This window comes from Magnolia sinica, chromosome 9, assembly GCF_029962835.1.
Source record: "Magnolia sinica isolate HGM2019 chromosome 9, MsV1, whole genome shotgun sequence".
Lineage (NCBI taxonomy): Eukaryota > Viridiplantae > Streptophyta > Magnoliopsida > Magnoliales > Magnoliaceae > Magnolia > Magnolia sinica.
Window position 1 is genome coordinate 7,535,262 of NC_080581.1, and position 22,186 is coordinate 7,557,447.

At 39.2% G+C, this 22,186-nt stretch overlaps 1 protein-coding gene across 1 annotated transcript; it reads right to left on the minus strand.

The window, feature by feature from the left end:
- Nucleotides 1–16,161: 16,161 nt before the first annotated feature.
- LOC131256796 (probable receptor-like serine/threonine-protein kinase At5g57670) lies at nt 16,162–21,397 on the minus strand. The gene is made up of 11 exons (XM_058257838.1): nt 21,160–21,397; nt 20,681–20,784; nt 20,478–20,596; nt 19,971–20,092; nt 19,100–19,585; nt 18,488–18,742; nt 18,015–18,166; nt 17,631–17,710; nt 17,151–17,286; nt 16,689–16,838; nt 16,162–16,593 (listed from the first exon to the last, which is right to left on the minus strand). Exons 1-11 carry the CDS (start codon nt 21,317–21,319, stop codon nt 16,447–16,449), a joined length of 1,911 nt encoding a protein of 636 aa, XP_058113821.1. The 5' UTR covers nt 21,320–21,397; the 3' UTR covers nt 16,162–16,446.
- Between the last annotated feature and the right edge of the window lie 789 nt (nt 21,398–22,186).

Here is a 22,186-nt window from a genome sequence, read left to right on the forward strand (position 1 = left end):
CCACCTTCACCGCCATGAGCCATTTTTACTTCACTCTTGCAAACCCATATCGCATCATAGGAGCGACATTGTTTGTCACCTCTAGCAATGTTACTGGCCATGCATCGGCACGCTTGACCCAATCTACTGATGTTGTTAATTACAACCATTAGCGTTATTGCGCATTGGACCCACCAAACCATCTCGTTTCAAAGGAGGAGTGACATTGTTAGTTGCCTCTAATGACATCACTGGCACCCAGCGTTAATACAAATATGATAGATACTTACTTCACAACATGTACGATGATCTTAGTGAAGTCAACACATTCTCTCTAAGCGTATCCCTTCTCTTCAAGCCTTTCTTTGTCTTATCCCATTTCTTCTTAAAGATTCATTAGAACCCGATCACTTCACGACTGATGGGAACTCCACTAGCTCCCACATCTCATTCCTATATATGGAGTCAATCTCGTCATACATTGCTGTTTTTCACTTTTTGGCATCTACATCGTCAAGTGCCTCTTGAAAATAGACAGATCCCTCTTATCCGTAATGAGGGCAAACACAACATTCAAGTCATCTCTATATCTAGTCGATAACCTATGATCCCTTAACAGACTCCTTCTCACAAGTGACTACTACACCTGCTCTTGTATCTCTGTGATCCACGTTTCAGTATCAGCTCGTGTCTCATCTCCGTCTATCTGAATGTCCACAACTGAATTTTCTTCTTCCTTGTGTTCATCCTAACAAAATAAGGATCCTTCATTGAATTTAATGTTATGACTAAGGTCGATTTTCCATGTGACCCGGTCATATAGCCTGTAACTCTTTATATCACCACCATAGTCCATGAAGATATACTTTTTATCCCGTTGGTCTACCTTATCTTTCTTAACTGATGGTACGTGAGATTAAGTATCACAACCAAATACTCGCAGCTTCGAATAGTCTACCTGCTGACCACTATATACTTCCTCTATAATTTTACAATCTATAGCCATAGAAGAGGACCGATTCACTAAGTAACATGTGAGGTTAACGGCCTCAATCCACATTTTCTTGTCCATCCCAACATTACTCATCATGCATCGAGCCCTCTTCAAAAGAGTCCGATTCATCTGCTCAGCCACAACATTCTGCTTTAGTATGTGGCATACTATATTATGTCTCATGATCTCTTTATCTTTACAAAACTGATTGAATTCTGTAAAAGTAAATTCCCCACCGTTATTTGTCCTTAACAATTTCACATTTCGTCTTGACAAATTTTCTATCATCGCCTTCCACTGTTTGAAGTTAATGAAAACTTCGGATTTACTTTTCAGAAATTAAACTCACCCCTTTCTGGAATACTTGTCAATGAACGTAATGAACCATAATGACCTTTCACCAGAAACTACGGGCAATGACCCTCATACGTCAAAATACATATAATCTAGAACCCACTTATAAACATATTTTCTAGACTTAAAAGACAAACTTAACTATTTACTATATATACAATACTCGCATATACTTAAAATCAATACTTTTAAAAATTGAAATCAAATAACGGTTAAAAAAAACCTTCATGCCCTTCTTGCTCATATGACCCAGGCGTGTATGCCACATATGTGCAGACGTAGAATTCGCTACAACCGCTGCAATTCCATTTGATGAAGTGCTCCCGATCAACCTATAAAGGTTACCATTTCTATGTTCTTTTATGACTACGAGTGTCTCCTTTGCAAGTTAAGTTTTTTTTTTTTTTTTAAAGATCGAATCCGGTGAATTTTCACCCAAGTGCCTGGAGTGCACCTAGAGATATCAAACTCTTCCTTAAATTAGGAACATGTATCACATTAGTTAAGATACATTCCGCGCCATCAAACATCATGATGCGCATCGATCTAACACTAGCCACGTTACAAGCATTGTCATTGTCTATAAACTCCTGGCCACTATCGCACTCACTATAATTGGTGAACCAACTCCTGTGAAGGGTCATGTGATACGAAGTCCTTATATCCAAAACCTATTTATCATTGAAATACTCAAATTTTGATGCGGTCTACACGTCACTACCACATGCCTTCTCACTAGATTCTAAAGTATTGACCTCTCTAAATGAACTCTCTTACTTCTCCTTTATTGACTTAGGCTATTGACAATCCTTCTTCATGTGTCCTATCATGCTATAATTCAAACACTTCGATTTTCCTTTGCCATTGCCCTTGGATTTTGATCTTGATTGTAAAGTCCACTATTCCACTCAAAAAAATTTTCCCTCGTAACCAGTGCATCTGTCGAAACACACACGTCACCACTTTTATTACTCATAGCCTTCGATTGAAGAGCTGAGATAATCGTCTCAATGCTAATAGTCATCCTACTGGTGCACAAAGAGTCTTTGGATGACTCATATAATTTTGGAAGACAAATCAATAGAATACATGTTTGATCTTTATCCTTCATCGCTTCATCCACATCTAGCAATTTTCAAACAAGCTCATAGAAGTTACTGATGTGGGTCTCAACATAAGTCCCTCAGTCATCTTCATATGAAACAACTATAATTTAGATACAAATGACTCTCAAGAGACTTCTTCACATAGATGTTTTTTAACTTCTCTCATGTATCCGCCATAGTATTCTCTCTCATAAGATTATAGATGACCTTATCCGTTAGACATAATTGGATTGAGATACTGTCCTTTTGATTTAACTTGTTCAGCTCTTCTTTTTTCATAGTTCCACTTGTTGAGACTCGCGGAAGCACACAGAGAGGAATTAAACAAGATAATCATAATCGCACAGACAAATTCAATAAGAAGACAATCTAAATTTACATGGAAAAACCCTTTCGGGGAAAAACCACGGCACAAAATGCACTATGAAAATGAAGTTAAAAGAGATGAAAACCTTATCGATCAAAGCCCCAAGAAAAAAGAAGCCCAAGCCTTTTCCCTTCAAAATCTCTCTCAAATCCTTAAGCACATTTAAAGAACCCTAATTCATACCCTAATCCTGATTACACCCGGTATATAAACTATCACAACTGAAATATGAAACAAATCATGCACTTTTGCAATTTTGTGCGCGCCTTCGATGGGATCGACAACCATCAAGGAACAGACAATGACATCGAAGAACCCTTGATGCCATCGAGTAGTAACTCCGAACCGTCTAGTAATCAACAATGATTTTTTCAAATTTTCTCAATGGGATCGAACATCTATTGATGACATCAATGTTTGCTCGATGGAATCGAGTGGTCTATCGATGTCATCGATAAACCCTGTTACAAACAAATTTAAGACATTAGACAACATCCTACGAAGAAATAACCTACTCTTTTTCTTCTTATTTTAAAAGTGTGAAGCTTAGTTTGGCAAATTCTCTCTTGAAGTGGTTTGTTCAATAAGAAACACATGTATTGAGATTCTTCTTCCCATGATTGTTTAATGAGTGATTCTTTATATAGTAAAAAAGTTGCAGAGTAAGAGAAGTAAGCATTGTACTCTCTTGATTTCTCTTATTTTAGTAAAAAAGAAAGCTTAATGTTGTTGTCACCTGAATATAGGCATATTGCCAAACCATGTAAATCTTAGCATGTATTATCTTTTTTTTAAAAAAAAATTTTAAAAAAAATTTATTTTCCTTTTATGGTTTTACATATGTTTGTTTTTGTTTTTGTTTTTATTTTTTCTTTTACAACAAGGAGAGTCCCATCAATAGTAATATGCTAAACAAATCAAATCACCATGGATTGGGCCCATTACAATTTTGTTTGACGACTACAATTTTTTGTTGTCTCGCATACTATAAAGCTAGGTCCCCTACACAATCATTCATCTTATATCCATTAAAAATAAAAGATAAAAAAGTAGGTGCATTCATCACATTTATCTTATATCCATTAAAAACAAAAGAAAGAAAAGTGAATGCATTCGCATAAATTAGCTGAGGGTTGGCATAAATTTCTAGTTAACTCTCTTTCTTAAGATTTTATGTATTCATTTATTTCACAGTATCAATCCATATTTGGATAGTAAACTATAATTACATTAATGAATTATAAAAGTACAATGATTATAAACTATAATATTTATCTATTGGTCAACAAATAATTTAACCAAAACCTTAAAAAATTAATTTAATTGAGAATTTCTATGCTTTTATAAGCATGGTGAAAGTGTTACCATCATACCTTTACATTACTAATATCAAATTAATAAGAAAAAAATATTTCTTATGTTTGGATTGTAGATGTCTACCATAATATATTATACATTTGAAATAATTACAAATTTCTTTACTCGTCATCTATTACATCTGTATTTAACCTCCTAATTACATATCAAATTACATGTTTAACAGGTACAATAAAACCATAATTAGGATGATTTTACATTATAACACTTTGATAATTCGTTATCCAAACAGGCACAAGGTTTACAACATAACACAACAACCATGGATCAAACTCAAGGTCACTCCGACCGGCTCTGCTAACGATCAGGCCGCCCATTTCCTAGCTTTTACCGACCTTGTTGAACAGTTGAAGATGGGACGTTTATTCATGCCATGGCAGAGTGTGATGGTTGATACACAGTCACACTGAAATTGAACACGTAGCAGACATTGATTTAAACAAAACTGTACAAATTGTGGGTCCTACCAGGAATTGATCACAGCCTCAAAACCCGGTTGATTGAGTTATCTTAAATTCTGATGAGAGGACATTTTGTTTATTTTATACTGCTGAAAATTTTTATTTGTAGTGTCCAATTAATGTTAAGGGATAATCAGAATCAGATATTATCTTGGTTCTATCTAAAGTAGGACCCACAATTTGGACGGTTTAATTTGGTTTAATTATATGATACTTGCCCAATTTTAAGTGCCTGCGTATCAACCATCATTTTCCGCCAGAGTATATAAGTTTTTCTCGTTGAAGATAACGATTCCCCGGAATCCTGAGGGGATAGATCTTCCGTCGATGTCAAACGGGGGTTATTTTCGTCAATTTTATTGAAAAGTTGAATGGGGTAGGAGTGGACGGTGGGGGAGCATGTGAGGTTGCAATCTTTTCTTGGCGCTACTCGATGCTGGTGGGCCCACCCTGTTAGAGAAGATGCTGGTGCGGCGTACGCTGCTTCACGTGGTCCGCGAGTACAGTGGTCCACCCTGCTACGTTAGCTCGGAGCGAAATGCTATGGGTACTCGATCGCATGAGATTGGATGTGGGGTTTCAGCGGCACACGTGGCACGTGTCATAAGTGTGAGAGATCCGGACTGTTCATCGGGTAGATTGTGCTGTTGTCATGCACTGGTGGAGATATCAGGTTGGTCTGCTCTCTGAGGGCTGTATGTTTTTCATGAGAAAAATGAATAGTCCAGATTCAATGTTGAATGGACCTGTTTGATTTTTGGTCCGGGTGCCTTTCCGCTTCGAATGGCCCAGATCACATGCACGAATCGTGAAGACCTCCGTCCATCTCACACGAGAAGTATGGTCAGGATTTCCAGCTCTCGTGAGTAAATTATCTACTCTAAGTTGGCTTTACCTCCATCGCGATTGAGAAAGCAGCATGTGTCGCTGCCCTCTGGGGCCGAAATTCTGTATAGTATAATGATCGGAACCGTCCACTTTGTGGATCTATACTTCTTTGACTATTAGAGGAAACCTAAATAGAAATATGATTGCTATCTGTAAAACAATTTAAAACAATGAAATAACTTTTTTAATGGATCGCATGCAACTCTAAAAATCGAAGGGTTGGATCATCAATATAGCATGATTATGTGTTAGCACCTTTTTCTTTTGTGACAGTAACGAGAAAATGGCGGTTCAAATCATCAATCTATCTCACTATCTAGGCCTTAGTAGGTGTCGATGCACGGTGAAAGCTAAGCCGCGACAGAGGCAAAACGAACACATCTTTTCAACGTGTGCTGCTATGATCGTACTGTTTGGTCGGGTTGCAGCAGAGCGGGGTCCACCCTCTGTGGAATGGATTGCTGCTGGGTCTATTGGTTCATGGGCTGGGCCTGGGCCTCAGTTTCATGGTCCGATAATCGCGCAAGTTGCGGAGCCATACCCGTACAAAGACCCGGCGTCCACGGCTTTGGTGACTGTGGCGCCCACCTTGAAGTATATCAATTACATCCACGCCGTCCATGCGTTTGTAAAATTCATTTAGCGTATGAAACAAAAAATGAAGAAGATTCAAATCTCCCATGGACCACATCACATGAAACAGCGGTGATTGACCATTAAAAACTTCCCAAGGGCCACCTGCGTTTTGTATCAAGCTGATATTTGTGTTGTAACTTCATCCAAGTCTTTGTGTGCTTATCAAAAGGTTGGATAGCTAATAAACATCACGGTGGCCCCCAAGAATTTTTTAATGGTGGGTATACAATCACCACTATTTCCTGTGGTGTGGCCCACCTAATAATTATATATGCTTCAATTTTTGGATCATAGCCTAAAATAAGATTTCAAAACGGATGGGTGGCGTGGATGTAAGGAACATACATCAAGGTGGGCCTGAATTTTCATCCATTGGGATGGGCCCAAAAACCACGGATTGTTCCATTTGCAATACAACTGGTTGGGTTCGATGGGATGCGAATTTCTGGGTCTGTGCAATAAAAAGCTCTGTCGGGTCCCCCGTCATGCATGAGTAACATCCAATCCGTCCATCATTTGTGAGAGCTCATTTTTGGACGTGAACCCGAAAATCTGGCTGACCCAAAGCTCAAGTGGGCCATACCATAGGGAAAAGTGGCGATGGCAACGCCTAACACTGGAAACTTCTTTGGGCCCACCGAAGTTCTGGATTAGGATAATTCTTTCTTTTTCTTCATCCTGCTGGCACTCACTTTATGAACGGTTTGGATGGCATATAAAAAGAGAGAAAAAAAATTTATATGCTTATATATACATATTTATATAAATATGTATTAGAAAAAAAATGTAGGAAAGAAAAAGTTCTCCTTGCAAAAAATACTTTTTAAAAAAACAGGAAAAAAAATACATGGGTGGGACAGCGAGTCGGGGTCGACCAGATCAGGCTGTCTTGTTTTGTTCTGTTTTTTTTTTAATTTTTTTTCCAGTTGTAATCTCCATTGCTTTTTTGGGTCCCATTATGTTGTATGTATTATATCCAAACCGTCCATCTATTTGGCGAACTCGTATTAAGGCTTGAGACGAAAAATTAGACAGATCTAGCTATCAAGTGGACCACACTGTAAAAGGCCGTGGAGGATTGAACGTCTACCATTGAAATCCTTTTGTGGGTCACAGAAGTTTTAGATCAATATTAAATTTGTTTTTCCTCTTCATCCAGGTCTTTGTGACCTTATGAATAGATTGGATGGAAAGTATATGTTACGGTGGGCCCCGCGAAAATTTTAACAGTGAAAATCAAGTTTCCCGCTGCTATTTGTGGTGTGGTCCAGTTGATCTTTGGATATGATTTTTTTTTTTTTTTTTTTTCGATAATGCTCTTAAATGATCTCGAAATATGGATGAACGGTGTGGATATAATAAATACATCATTGCGGGGGCCATGTCGAGGAGCGTCAGCGCTCGTCTTCGCTAACGACGGGGGTATTTTGGTCCGTTGAAAAGTCGTCCGTACACAGGGGAGTATTCTTGGAAGCTTAAAAAGAAGTGGGCTTAAAATGGCTGGTGGGCCATAAATGGGTCGTCCAGTAGGAAATTTCTCGTTGCAAAATGCCAAAATCTTTCCGAGTATCCAACAATACGAGCTACACGTGTGCACTGGAGGGAGTACGCTTATTTTGGAAACTCGACTTATACGTGGCAACAAGGTACACGTGTGCAAGATCAGAGACGATCATCGTGTGGCTGCATATTAGTAAGTACGTTGTCGGAAAAATCAAAATAATCAAGTCATTGGTGGGCCAGAGGTGTACAAAATATATGAACGGTTCAAAAATGATTTAACAAACGGTCCAAATTCTATGTACGTGTTTGTCCTACTTGAGGAGCAGACTAGCCTCATATTTAAGACGATGCGTTTACACAATGATAATTGTGTGATGGTTGGCTGTGTTCTCATACACGTGTGCCTTTGCAACACATGAAGTGGATTAGAAAATGCGAATTATACCACTCTCTACATAAGTACGCAACATCATATTCATTCGTCGAAAGGCTGCGTCAATCCAAACCGTCCTATATGCTCTACCTACAATGGATGGTGCCTAGCTCAAAATTCACACTGAACAGATGATCCTGATGGTCAGTTATATCAACAATCAAACCGATGGTTAAAATAAAGATTTCAACGGTTCAGATTAGAATAGAAAATTTCCATTCATAGCTTGGATAATCTAATCGATTCTCTAGTGGGGGTGGCTAACAGTGATGTGTGAACTGACATTGGGGTGTGCTAACAAAGAAAAAATTAAAAATAAAAATAAAAAAATCTAATCGATTCCTGCACTGTCCCATTGACAGTTTGGACTATAATAACATGCATTGCACGTGGAGTTTGGGTGGGTGCATGTGTATGAATTTTACGTACTCTGTCATAGCTTGATATAGTACCATACGTATTACATGAACCAAGAAAAAGGTCATTTCCAACCTTTTTTCCCTCATCTGCCACGTGTCCTCATCTCATAGATTTAAAAGGGTTTGAATTTTCTAACGAGGGGTGGTTGAAGGTCGGACCACATCCACTTGGTACATTGCAAGCTCGAGCATGTCAGTCGATTGCGACGTATCACGTGTTATGGTATTTCTCTCCTTTGAACTTTAAACGTCTGCTTATGGCTAAAATGTAATTTTGTGAATGATCGAGATTCAATGGTGAGGGCCCCACTTTGACTTTGTGGGAGGTGGAGTGATCAAGTGGGGCCCAATTCCACCATTGTTTGATGTTGATTGGCTGGTTGCAGTGTAAATCGTTTCGAGGTCGGTTACATGATGTGTACATGACATCATGTGTTCCTCTCGTGCTCTCCTGGAAGCCCTAAATGAGGCCGATAAACTACTCAGTTGGGCCACACCACTTAAGATAAAACCTCTAAATCACGTGGTGTGGCCAACCCAATTTTTAGAATGGACTAATTTTTGGTGTGTCAATTCATCTTAGGTGGGTGCATCTTATAAATGGATTTGATATCATGTACAAAACTCTATAGGCCAGGTAGCTAGGAAATAACACAAGCAAAACTGCGGAAAGAAGAAAGTATTTTTACTTATTATACTTAATAGATATACATAACATGCGGAAGATAGCCCATTATTCTTAATCCTACTAATACTATAATACTATAATGTAAGAAGGAAATTTTCTAACCAATTTGTTAATTTGCTCGACTAAAGCATGCTTAATAACTAAATTAAATTAGGACTTGATGTTGATTCTCAACGCTCTTCTTTATTTGTAAATCTCACCTGCGTCTATCATTTTCAAGCTCTCTCTCTCTCTCTCTCACTTTCACTCACTTGCTTTATTTCTCTCATTCTCTCTCACTCTTACCCTCTTAGTGAGTTTTTTGGTGTGTTGAAATGAAAAGATGATTAAGTATTTATAGCCCCGTTGGATGATATTTTGGCAAATGTTAGGACTTTTGGGGGTAAAAGGTGATGTGGAGGGTGGTGATTGGTGGGGAGGAAGGAAGGTGTCACATGACACTCTCATTAGTTGGGAGGGGTGGTCAAAAGGTAAACAGGTACAAGTCTTAAGGTATTAGTAGTCCTAATTCAACTATCTCATTCGGTGAAGATAAAGATGACTGGTCTAAGCTTGCAAACTGTAGCAGCACTTCGAGTGCCGTGACCCCCTCAGCTTGCCTTGAATTTTTACCCACTTGTGTGGTTTGTCTTCTGGTCCTTAAAATGACTATGGTTTGGATCTGAAATTAGCTTCCGGTTGGTATTAGGATTTTATTTCTATTTTTTGAATTTTTCTACATTTCCCTTGCGTTGTTTGACTTTATTTTAAATATAGCCAAAATTTGTTATTTTGGCTTAGAAAGATGGCCAAGGCTTGTATGATGGCTTAGGCTTGGCTAAGGTTAAGGTGATGGCTAGGCTTGGGAAATGGTTTAGGCTTGGCTAAGGCTAAGTTGATGGCTAGACTATGACTTAGATAGTGGATTAAGGGTTTAGATGCCGAGCACTTAGGGATCATCCATGCCTCATCGAGTTATTAGTTCAAGTGGGGTTTCTATAATCACCCCTTCCTTTTGACTTTAAGAGATGTGTTATCTTCATGATAATACCCAATGCACTCAAACCGAACTCTTTATATGTGAAGAGATCTTCTCTTAGAGTCATGTAATTTGAGCATGTAGAATCTATATACCACTTATATACACCTGATTTTGAAGCTTACATTGCAGGAATGGTTTATTCAATCTTCTCTTCACTATCTCTTTGCTTATCTTCAGTAGTGTGGTGCTTTGATCAGGTCCATAGGACCACGGTCTTACATAATGTCTATATTCTTTTACAATTATAATACTTAAACTCGATTTTGGACTATAAGTATCTAAGAATTGCCTTGATTGTTATTGTTGGTGGGTGGTCGAGAGTTGTTAGAATTTTTAAAGTTTTTATCAAAATTTTGAGATTCATTCCTAGGCCACAAACTCTCTCTCTTAATAAGACTGACCATGTATTTGTGAAAACAATGTGTTATATCTTGTCTCCACCTTTCTAGAATTACTTTCGAGTTTTCAATATCCTTATTTTTTATTTTTTCTAAAAGAGTCTTCTTGTAGTAATATACCGTCTCCTCTATAAGAGGCTTATTTTGTTGAATTAATAATCTCGTAGTATGAAAATTGATTTATAGATTTTCATAGATGATTACTATTTGAATGTCATTTTTCATCTCGATACCAATTCTATCCATTTGATCATATGGAACTTTCACTTTTAAGAAATCTTCACTATAGGAGTTGTTGCCTAACTTAATGATCGTCCTTAATTCTAATTCCAAAAATAGATTGTTAGTGCCAAGTGATTTCATGCTTATTTCTTTGAATCTGATCATCTAACATGAGAAAGCATATCTGATCTAAAATAAATTTGGGTCGCATGTAGATTTCTGTAACTTGCAAGTCTTGTTTGTCCTATCACCAATTTGGGATCATTGTCATCAATGATATCGTAAGGACCCTGCCCATCAAATAGTTTCATAGCCACACCTTTCAATTTCTATAGTTCCTCATTTTAATCAAGCACATTATCACTAAAAGAAAAACTTGCAAAGGAGAAAAATTAACACAAAATAGAAGTAAAAAAGCTCAAAACACAACCAATCAACCCTATATATATATATAAACTTTTAGTCTCTCACTTTCTCATAATCTAAAAGGTTTTAATGATGGGTGTCTTCATCTCAACTGTTCCTGTAGAGTGGCCCACATGTGTTTACCGAGTGTATGTGGGCCATACATCCCCCTGGCCCCACACACGTAGTTGCAGAACAAGTTTATTCTACCAACAGTGCACACGAATCGCCCTCCGTTTATTGTTATTTTTACTTTTTGTTGTTTCATATTGAAATCATCCTTACCACCATGATAATAATGTCAGGCAAAGCATCCGTTACTCCATCCATACATGTGGCCCTTATGTAAGAGATACCTACCTACCCTTCGTCTTTTGGGCCACATCACGGATGGGGAGCTAGGCTATACCTATCACATAGCTACGGGAATTGTAGTTGATGATTGTACAACTTCTGAGGATCGCAATTAGCGGTTAGAAAAAAAAAAAAAAGACTTAGAAGTTGTTAAACGTCATTGGAGAAAAGTCATTCACCAACCATTAGCATCGTCTGATGGATTGATTATGATCCATCTGGCCCGTCCATTGTAGATCCCACCGAATGAGTGGATGACATCTTAAACACATGCCGCATGTATGGGAAAAAGGATGGCTATGGAAAAAGGCCAAATCATGGATTCATTGGATCATTCAATTAGATTGATTTTACAGTGTGGCTGTGAAATGTGTTCTGGACTTGATGGACAGTTCAGATCAATAGATTGGAATTATCAAGTTAACCAATGCAACTAGAACCATTGGAGCATATTGCATTAGTATTAACAAGGAAATATGGCTAAAATACCAAGTCCAAGATGTGTTTAGGAGCACAAGTTAATTAAATTGCAAAAATTGTATTGTTTGGTTCAATAAGAGAAAATGACAGAATTAATGATGATTTCTAGTATTGACAATGGGGAAGTAGCTCTGAAATTACAATTATAAAAGGTAGTCGCAATTTAGAAACCCAATCCTATATATTAATGCTTAAAAAAGTAACTAAACTAACTATTCCAATTCAATTCTACTTAGGTTTATTTGGGTTCACTATCCATTGATTTGCAATAATTAATTCCAAATCATATATGGTAGAAGAAGAGAAGATGATCATGGTGATCAGATTGCTGGAGATGATCGAAACAACATACATCAATAGTAACTCAGATAATGATTGAGCAATGTGATGCGCAATCAATCAGATGGTTGATAATGCAAACAACAGCAACAATGTTGATCTTAGGTTAAATGCTTTTGGATCATAAGAAACTGCAGCAAAAATTACAACAGATCCAAATTCGATTACAACTAATACAAACCAATAAAAAACTTGATGGGTTCAGATGATCATGATGAACAGATGGCTGTTGTGAAGATTAGCCCATAGGCTAATCAGGATGCAGAAGAGAATGGAAGGCAACGTCTGATATCGGAGGTGGGCCACAAAGAACTAGTTATAATGCAACAAATGAAGATACAACGTTTCATGAAGACGGAAGCTGCCACCACAACGGATGCAACAGATAGGAAGATGCTGAGTCTCTTAAGCATTACATAGTAGTAGAAGAACCCAACTGGTTCTCAATGACAGAGGAGGAGAAGAATAAGATCTAGTAACCTTCACCCAATAAAACTGGCAGTCTACAATGAGCGGTTGATGATGATCAAAACTTCTGAAACGAAACGATGCAGCCGATCACTGCTTTGATACCATGTAAATTTCCAGTAGTGTACCATAGTATACAAACAGATGCAAGGAAAGAGGAAAAAGATTTTATGGAGATCTAGAGAGAGGTTGGGGAGAGGTTGTTTTTCACACTCAAACCCTAATTATTTATAACTAGAGTAACCGTCTACAAAAATGTTTCTAGGCCCATTGGGCTTTTAATATAGGCTGGGCCCCATGCCTTACGTATTTAACTGTAGCTCTACAGCTTATCCAACTAAGAACAAAACCTATTCAACTATGTACAGACCATGTTTCTTTCTGTATGAAATTTTATAATTGTAAGGTTTCCATTTTCTTTCCTTCAATACACTTGAGGTAAAGAGGGAGGTGATTCGGCACGGATTTCGTCGGAATGGTGAGTGTTTTTTTCTCTATAACAAATTGTAATTTCTTTCCTTAATAGTGGATGATTTTTCTTGCCATTGCCCATAGATATATGTCTTCATGATAAACCACATATATCTTTTCTTATGGTTTGTAGTTGTAATTACTTTCTTCATGTTTTTCTTTAGTTTCTTGCACATCATCTTGGCAGAGTTGGTGGTTGTCAGTTGTGCACACAAGGAATCCATGGGTTTGCTTGAATTAACAACCAGTTGTGGATGGCGATACTCGATGGCTAAAACATGTCCAGAATATAGCACATGTACACATGAGGTTCCTGGGCTGAGTAGGGCTAAAGTGACCCAAAACCAGGTTCAGCACGTTGGGCCCATTGCAAACCATAGTTGGAAGCATTCATTCTGCCATATCTTCTTGTATGAGGCATAGATACGTAAAAATATTCGGAATACCTAAATAATTTCAATGATCAAACTGGCGACTGAATCTGAATATCTAACCCAAGAACCTGTTTGGGTGACACCATAAAATGACTTTTCTTCAAACCTGTCGCATGATTTTGGGTTGTTGGGAAAATAGGTTGGGTGTTTTTTGTTTGATATGTGAATTTGGGAGGCATCACTTCTCCACCTCCATTCGCATGTGGCAACGGGTGGTACGTGTGCAGGACATGTTGAGCTATGACATGAAAGTACTGTACCCCAAACTCATTAATTGTATAGCAAAATTGCTGTATTGAGTTTGATACCAGGCTTCCGACACTAGGAATGGGCTGTTAATGGGCCGTGTTTTGGCCTGGCTTCGCTAGGTCCATTCCCAGCCGGTCCATTTGTCAGGTACAGAGCAAAGCCCAGGCCCATTACAGATGAGCATTAACAGTATAAAAATAATTAAAAAAAAAAAAAAAAGTGGTGGCCCAAAGGGCTGCGCCTCATTAAAAAATGTTGTTGATGATAAGCCAAAGATAGGCCCATTCGCCTTTGGGCCCAAAATTCAAGGCTAGGCCCAGTCTGGTGCGACCCAACATGCAGCCCAGGCCTGATGGTCCTTTGGGTGGGTTCAGCACATTGACCGCCCAGGTCACAGGTGTGGGGCTGAAGCTTTGAACTTGTCATTTGCGTCAGGGATTGAATTTTGAAGGATGAAACTGAATGGGTCCCTGCCTCTTGGTCACCAGAATCAACTGGATTGACTTGCTCGGACGCTTCAACCGGCTCTACTCGAACTCTAGCTTCGGCTTCACCTAGGTGGGAAATGTTGTTGATGTCTTAAATCTGTCTGTAACAGGGTCTGTCGATGTCATCGACAGACCATTCGATCCCATCGAGAAAATTCGGAACAATCCTATTTGCTTGCCGGACAGTTTTGGAAGTTGCTACTCGATGCCATCGAAGGATCTTCGATGTCATCGATGGGGCTTTGATGTTTGTTAATGCCATCGAAGGTCTCATCATGCGCGCGCGTAGAATTGCTTAAGTGCAGGATTTGTTTCCTATTCCGGTTGGGTAGTATATATACCCGGTGTAATCAGGATTAAGGAGGAATTAAAGTGTATTAGGGCTTTCTAAAATGTTCGTAAGGGTTCAAGAGCAAAGCTAGGGTTTGAAGGAGATTCGAGGCGTGTTCGAATCAGTAAGATCATCTATCTCTTGTAATTCCGCTTTCATAGTACATTACTTGCTGCTTTATGCCATGGTTTTTTCTTGCAAAGGTTTTTTCATGTAAAATTCAGATTGTTCTTATTTGGGTTTGTTTGTGCGATTGCATATACTTTGCTTAAATCCGCTCTGTGTGCTTCCTCAGTTCCTAACAGAAAACTAGCTCTGTTTAAGGCTGGTGGCTAGCTTGGTTTCCCCTCCAGAAGCACTAGCGAAGTCATGGCGGTGAGGATTAGGTAGTGTTCCTAACCTTGCTGAAAGGGACTTTAAGGCATAAGGGAAGGTTAGCTCTCGTAACTATTCAACTGAAAAACTTTCAGGCTAAAGAAAATGATTAAAGAAGTTTCTCACTCGAGATCAAAGCCCGGTGAATCAAGCAACGAAGTAGACCTTCCAAAAGTCTGTGGATCGAGGAACTGTCCAAAATGATCATACTCATATTCATTCCATTTGAATTGGATTTGGTAAAGCCAATTTGCAGATTCGAATCAGGCACAAGTTTGTGAGATGCCCAGTTGAATGTGGATGAAAAATGTGATAATTCAACCAAAACCATTTTTTGTTTTGATCAAATCACTGAGAAAAAGAAGTATAGATGCTGCTCACTGATAGGGTGCTACAAGATCGAATGGTTGGACTTTATCCTCAAGTGTCCATTTGAACGTATTGATACACTTTCCACTTGGAACTGTACATGGACAACTTAATCACTGAGCCGCTTATGGGATTTTATTTTATTTTTTAAATTTACAATTTCAAGTGCTAAGCCAGCCAGATTGAAGCATGGGATCTCAATTGAGGCTTAGTGCCATGGAGCTGTTGTTGTTGCAACTGCAGTGGTGTTTTTGGGTGCATTTGGATGCTCATTGGATTGAATTGTAATATCCAAAGTCTGTTCCACCATGTTAACTAACAGTGACAACCAAACATCAATTCCAATCCCATTCATTTCAAGTTGGACTTGAAAAATTGAAGTAGTAATTCAAAGGCTAACCACCATAAGGAACAGAGCCGCACGAGCACCAGTTTGACCTTTGCATCTTTACTTAAATAAGTCATTGCAATTCATTTTGATTGAACACCCAAACATGCAAAGCCACTTGAAGAAATGAATATGGAAGTGAATTCAAGAAAACCTCAACAAGGTTCCTAAAATATTTTAAGGATTGGATTGAACTTGCAACAAATGCAGTATATTAGAGTGAAACCAAAACTCAGAAATGGATAAATTAGAGTCATTTCGGCCCAAGGAAGCTGCTACTTCACACTGAGCTCGAATGCTGCCTACAACAACAAATCTAACCCAATCGTATGGCCTGTACGTATTATAAAGTGTCCGATGCTTCAAAATCATATGTAAAATCCATAGTCTATGATGTATCTGCACCACTACCATGGTGTATCACAAATGGAAGTATTTGAGTTCTTGAGCTACAGATAATCTTCGAAATTGTAACTAATTGGACACTGGCAATCAATGTTCATCGAATAATCATCCAACTCATCGGCATTGTATTCGGACGTCCTCCAGCTCAGTGTGATCTTAGAATCATGCCCGTCCGTTACAAGCTGCAACACCTGAAACGCCATATCCAATGCCACAAACATCATTCGATAACATTGGACTGTAATCCAGCATTGGTGGGTCAATTGCACAGAAAATAATAGTTTACCTCACTCATGGATGGGCGCCATATCGAAGACTGTCTGACACAGTAGGAAGCCGTGAGTACTAACCGGTGCATCTGATCCATGTCATATTTGCCTCCTAGTTTGGGGTCCGCCAGATCAGCGATGTTTCCAGACTCTATGAGAGGCTTTGCCTGAACAATGGCCATCTAATGCTTAACAATCAATGAACTTGAATTGGGTGTGTTTGGATGCTCAATTGAACTGAATTGCAATTCTTGATAGAGGAAATTGCCAAAGTGGGGTCAGTGTGACTTCAATTCGTGAAGATAATGAAACATCCTAATCACATATCTGTGTGTAATTGCAACTTGGAGGCTGCCAGTTACTCTTTATGTAATAGCTCACGAATTCAAAAAGTCAGGATTGGGTATCTACTGCAATTGAATTCAATCAAACATCTAAACATGGTCTAATTTGATGATTGGCGTGATGAATTTGCTTACCCATGAGAGAATGTTCTGCTTTGAGGAGTCAACAGGTCTCCTGCCGGTAATGATCTCCAACAGCAGAACCCCAAATGAAAAAATATCCGTTTTCTCGTCGACAATGCCATGCATGAAGTATTCCGGTGCCAAATACCTGCTCAAAGTACATAACTTTATCACATTTTTGGTGTTATATCTGTGTATGCATGTGCATTTCTTTTGAATTTCTTCATACATTGTCATCTTGATTTCATCTTTTATCAATAGAAAGATGACTTGATGATTTATCATATTAGTCCAATCGATCCAAAATGCATGACTTGTGGACTTGTCTTACAAGAAGGGAGCCCTGTGGTGATTGTATAACATCTTTGGCCATTCAATGGCAGGCCCAACCATCTGTGATCCATGGCCCAAGAATCAGGCCAGTCCATTCGTTGGGTGGGCCACATGTGTATTGGAAGAAACTGGATCTACAAGAAGGATAGCAGATGTTACCCGAAGGTTCCCTCTATTGGGATGACAGAGTGATGGGTCCACTGCGTCGGGAGCCATTTCGCTAGCCCAAAGTCCGAAATCTATAGTAAGAAAAACCCAACTGAAATTCAGCATCATAAAGGACTTCTATGGTTAAATATTTTAACTGTGTTTGGATGTGCAAGTGAATCAAATTGCAAAGCATTCATAATGAGTGATTACTTCAAATTGAAGTTACATTCCTTTCAAATCCAACTTGAAAGAAATGCAAATACAAATTGGAGCCAAACCACTCTAAACTAATACTAAATTGTGTTGATTACAATTTGGTCATTTCCATTTTATTAGACTAGCTATTGCAATTCGTGCATCCAAACGTGCACCAATAAAGAATAGCTGCTTCACCTGTGGTTCAAAGTCTGGTCCAAGAAGAACATTGGATGCCTTAATATCCCGATGGATTATACGTCTCTTGCAGCATTTATGAAGATAATGGAGGCCTCTTGCAACTCCAATGACAATCTTGTATCTGACAGGCCACTCTAGTGATTCCTTACCTGAGACATGTTACACAACCATTTGAAACAGTACAGGTGGGGGCCCACCTTTCAGACATCTAATCCATTGATCTTGTTAGCTTCAAAATCTCCCCTATCTAATGATCCTAGTCATGCAATCGAAATGGATGACTGCAACCGATCTTCTGCATCTAGCGCGGGCCTGATCAGACTGTTAGGATCATCTGATGGAGGAGATTTTGGGTACCTTGTAGTGTCTACTGTGTGAATGACTCGATCTAACATTTTATATGTTTTCATAACTGAAGGACCCAAATGGATCGGAGAAACAAGGCAAAAGAGAATAGCATATGGCCTCACCATGCAATGCTGATGCTAAGGTTCCATTTGGCGAGAAATTGAAAATCAAATGGAGCCCATTTTCAATGCAGCAGCCGATCAAAAACGCCGTGTTTGGATGGCAAACGTGCCCAATTACACCCAATTCTGTAAGGAATTCTTTCTCCTTGTGTTCATCAGTATTGTCTTTAGATAGCCTCTTCACTGCTATCGTCTGTCCGTCATAGAGATTGCCTCTGTATACTTCTGCATACCCTCCTTTGCCCACCATATTATCTGCCAGTATTCTATGTATTAGTATTACAATTTTCGTTGAACTGTACATGTGGGGCCCACCTTTTGGAACAAGATCATCCATATAATAGTCCATCTGCAACCCCCAATCGGTTGCAATAGCCATTTTCATCAGACAACTCAGACCATCTTATAGGGGAGGAATTGTGGGATGGCATATCCTGTTATGCAGATCGTCACTATTTTACCATGAGGTGGGCCCCACATGTTTCCATCGACACATCATATAATGTTGCATTAGTATTTTTTAAGAGTATACTGTCTTCAATGTATATACTCTCACACTTAAATATATTGCAACGTACATGCATTGAAGACCATATAATCTAATAGTATTACCTGGGTGGAAGTTATTTGTAGCATGCGAAATCTCCTCATAGCTGAAGCACCTCAATGAAGGAAGCCGGTTTTCTTCATCAGATGGGCAATTTTCTTTCTCCTTTACATCATCATAGACTGCAGATCGGAACAAAGGAGAGAAGATTTTGACCATTGACAAGCTCTTCCAGATGTTGGAACGGGTTTGTGTACTTCGGTGGTTGAACTCGCTTGATTTCGGTTCCAATGGAGGTGAGTCAATGTTGCTGAAATCCCCTGGACTGAAGCAGTCCTCCATGACGTGGACCCCAACTTCAGGCCCATCCAGAACGGCTCTAGGTGAATACTTTTCGCTTAGGCTTTCAGTCGGAGAATGCCAAAGACTCTTACTCTTGTTGAATGAGTTCTCACCCTTTTTCATTGATTTAAGAAGCTTTTGAAGAGAGGAAAGAGATTTGCTAGTTTGGATATCTTTGTTAGTTACTTTTGAGCTTGAATGGTGAAATCCTGCCATTGAAGTAACGGATTTTAGTAGTGCCAGAGACTGATGAATTGCAGCAAACAGGATCACTAAATTCAGAGCAATTCTACTTGGAAACAGCTTCTGCAAGTTCCCAAGAAGCCCCCCATGTGTGCCAAAGTGGAAAATGTGCAAGAGATCAGGGCCATTTCACCAGGTGGGCTCCATGGTGAATGCTTCCTAGTCCAAAAGATTAGGTTGGCCTACTTGTCAAATGGGCCACAAGGGTACCAAAAGATGCATGGGATGAAACAATGGTGGGCCAGCCTGAATTTTGTTGTGCACATTTGCTATGGGACCCACAGGATGAATGGCATGTGTGTGGCATGTTTGCAAGTTGTTCCTAAATCTGAAGCAGTCAAATACACCAACCTTCATCAGGCATGGATTTTGAATCTGAATATTGGTGAGGCAGTCCTCTTTTTCTGATCGCGACTACAGAACAGCCTTCCGGCGAACGCTTGAAGCAATGCTTCGTAATTTCAAGTGATGTCCTGATTTCAAATATACACCATTGTGAGATTAAATCAATGCAGCCTATTCTCTTCAATTTCTGTCAAATCCAATTGCAATAATCAGTTCAATGAATTGCAAAAAACCAATCAGTCCAAATGGAAATTACATTACTTTCAGTCGTGCATCCAAACACCATCAAATTGCAATTATTAGTCTAATAAAGCGGACGAAACCAAATCCTACTTTGTCTTCAAATTGCAATTATTTTCAGTTTCAAGTTGGATTTGAAAGAAATGTAACTGCCATTAGAGGGAGGGCTAGATCCTGATTATCAATACTAGGCTGAACTGAAATTTGCAATTCAAGGCAGTTGGGAATCCAGACGCGGCGCTAACGAATGAATTATTTTACAGTTAGTCTCACCTTTGTGATCTGTTTCTTGAGCCACCAATGACTAGAAAGGCAGCTTCGAGGGATGCCGCTTCTTCAATAAGACCTTTTCTAATACTGGAATACCACCGGACTTTCGCCTCCAAATTCACCTGCGAATTGTAAATTGTATAGCTTTTGATTTTGAATATTTCGAATTTGGGTTCGGCAGCTGTGAAACACATTTTGTAGGTTACCTTCTTAGATTGGCAGAGCTCGGCGAACTCCCCAAGAACGGATATCACAAATGCTTTTGCTCGACGCATTTTATTCATGTCGATTGCAGTACTGTCCTTCCCAACTGTTAATTCAGCCATCAAATGTGAAATTTGTCAGAGTTTGAATCCAAAGGAAATTCAAAACCAAGTAAAAAAAACATAGAACAAGAAGAGAAATGCAACAGCTGCTCTAAATCCTACTCTCCGCATGCATGTGATCCTCGTCGTTCATCTGGTGGTGTGTACGCCATGGCCTGGCCATTCATCAGGTGGGCCATACAAGAATGTAAAAAAAAGAAGCAGATGGTTAGAAGAAATTGACGAACATCCCACATTCATCTTACACGTGGCCCATGGTGGGGACCACCTGATGAATATTCTAGATCTTGCACAGATGGAGAGACAGACATAGCAGGACCCAAACAAGCATGGTGATTTCACCATACTACTATACAAACCAAGAACATGTAGTGCAACAACAGTGTCATCGGGCTGAGCCGCAACCTCTATGGCCCATGAAAGAAGCTCGGTGCTCGCCTGTACATCAATAGGAACACCGACAAGTATTATACTATTAGAAGGAACCATGTCGCTTCCAAACTCGATGGATTGGTTCATTCAATTCTCTAAAGAACTCGTTCACCAAAAGAAGAAAAGAGAAAACCGTTTGTGTATCGTTTGGTATAGTCGAATGGTTTGCTACTGTGAGAATTTGTAAGGAGAAAAGATGATGATTGAGATGATGAGAGGGGAGAGTGAGTGACCACCATTGCTCTCAATTCAAATTTGACTTGTTTAAGAAGCATAAGTAGCTTTTGTGCTGTGGCAAGAAAGAAGACAGATAAGTGGACTGATTGTGATAGCTTGTAATTTCCAGTTTTGGGACTGTCCATGATTTGGTGGGCCATGTTTGGAATAGAAGCAAAGGTGGGCATGATTTTATCTTGATAGAGAAGCCAGAAGAAACGTCCAATAGTGAAAAGGTAGGGTATTTTTAAAATCATGTTTGGGAGATTGGGTGGACAGGTATCTCTACTAGGCTTACTAATTGGATGATTAAATACATTTTCTAAGATAGTAAAGTTGCAGCACGTACACACATCTCTCTCTCTCTCTCTCTCTCTCTCTCTCTCACACACACACACACACACACACACACACACACAGCCAGAGTTTTTGAGCTACTCAACTGCCAACATAGCGTACACATGCGAGCTCTAGGTTGTTCAAGTAGATCCCACTATTTTAGATACCTCGGACTAGAAATTGAGGAACTGCTCTTGTACGCACTTGTATGATGAATGAGCCTATTGGGTTTTTTTATAATCGTCCATTGTTTTCATATATGGCCCACCTGATGAGTGGACCAGCCTGATTTTTGTCCCAGTACACCATGTAGCCAGATCTAACAGACGTGCCCGTGAGCATATCAGCATTTTCTTTAAATTTGTCTTCCATTCACAGGAATGGGGTTCGCCTTTTAGG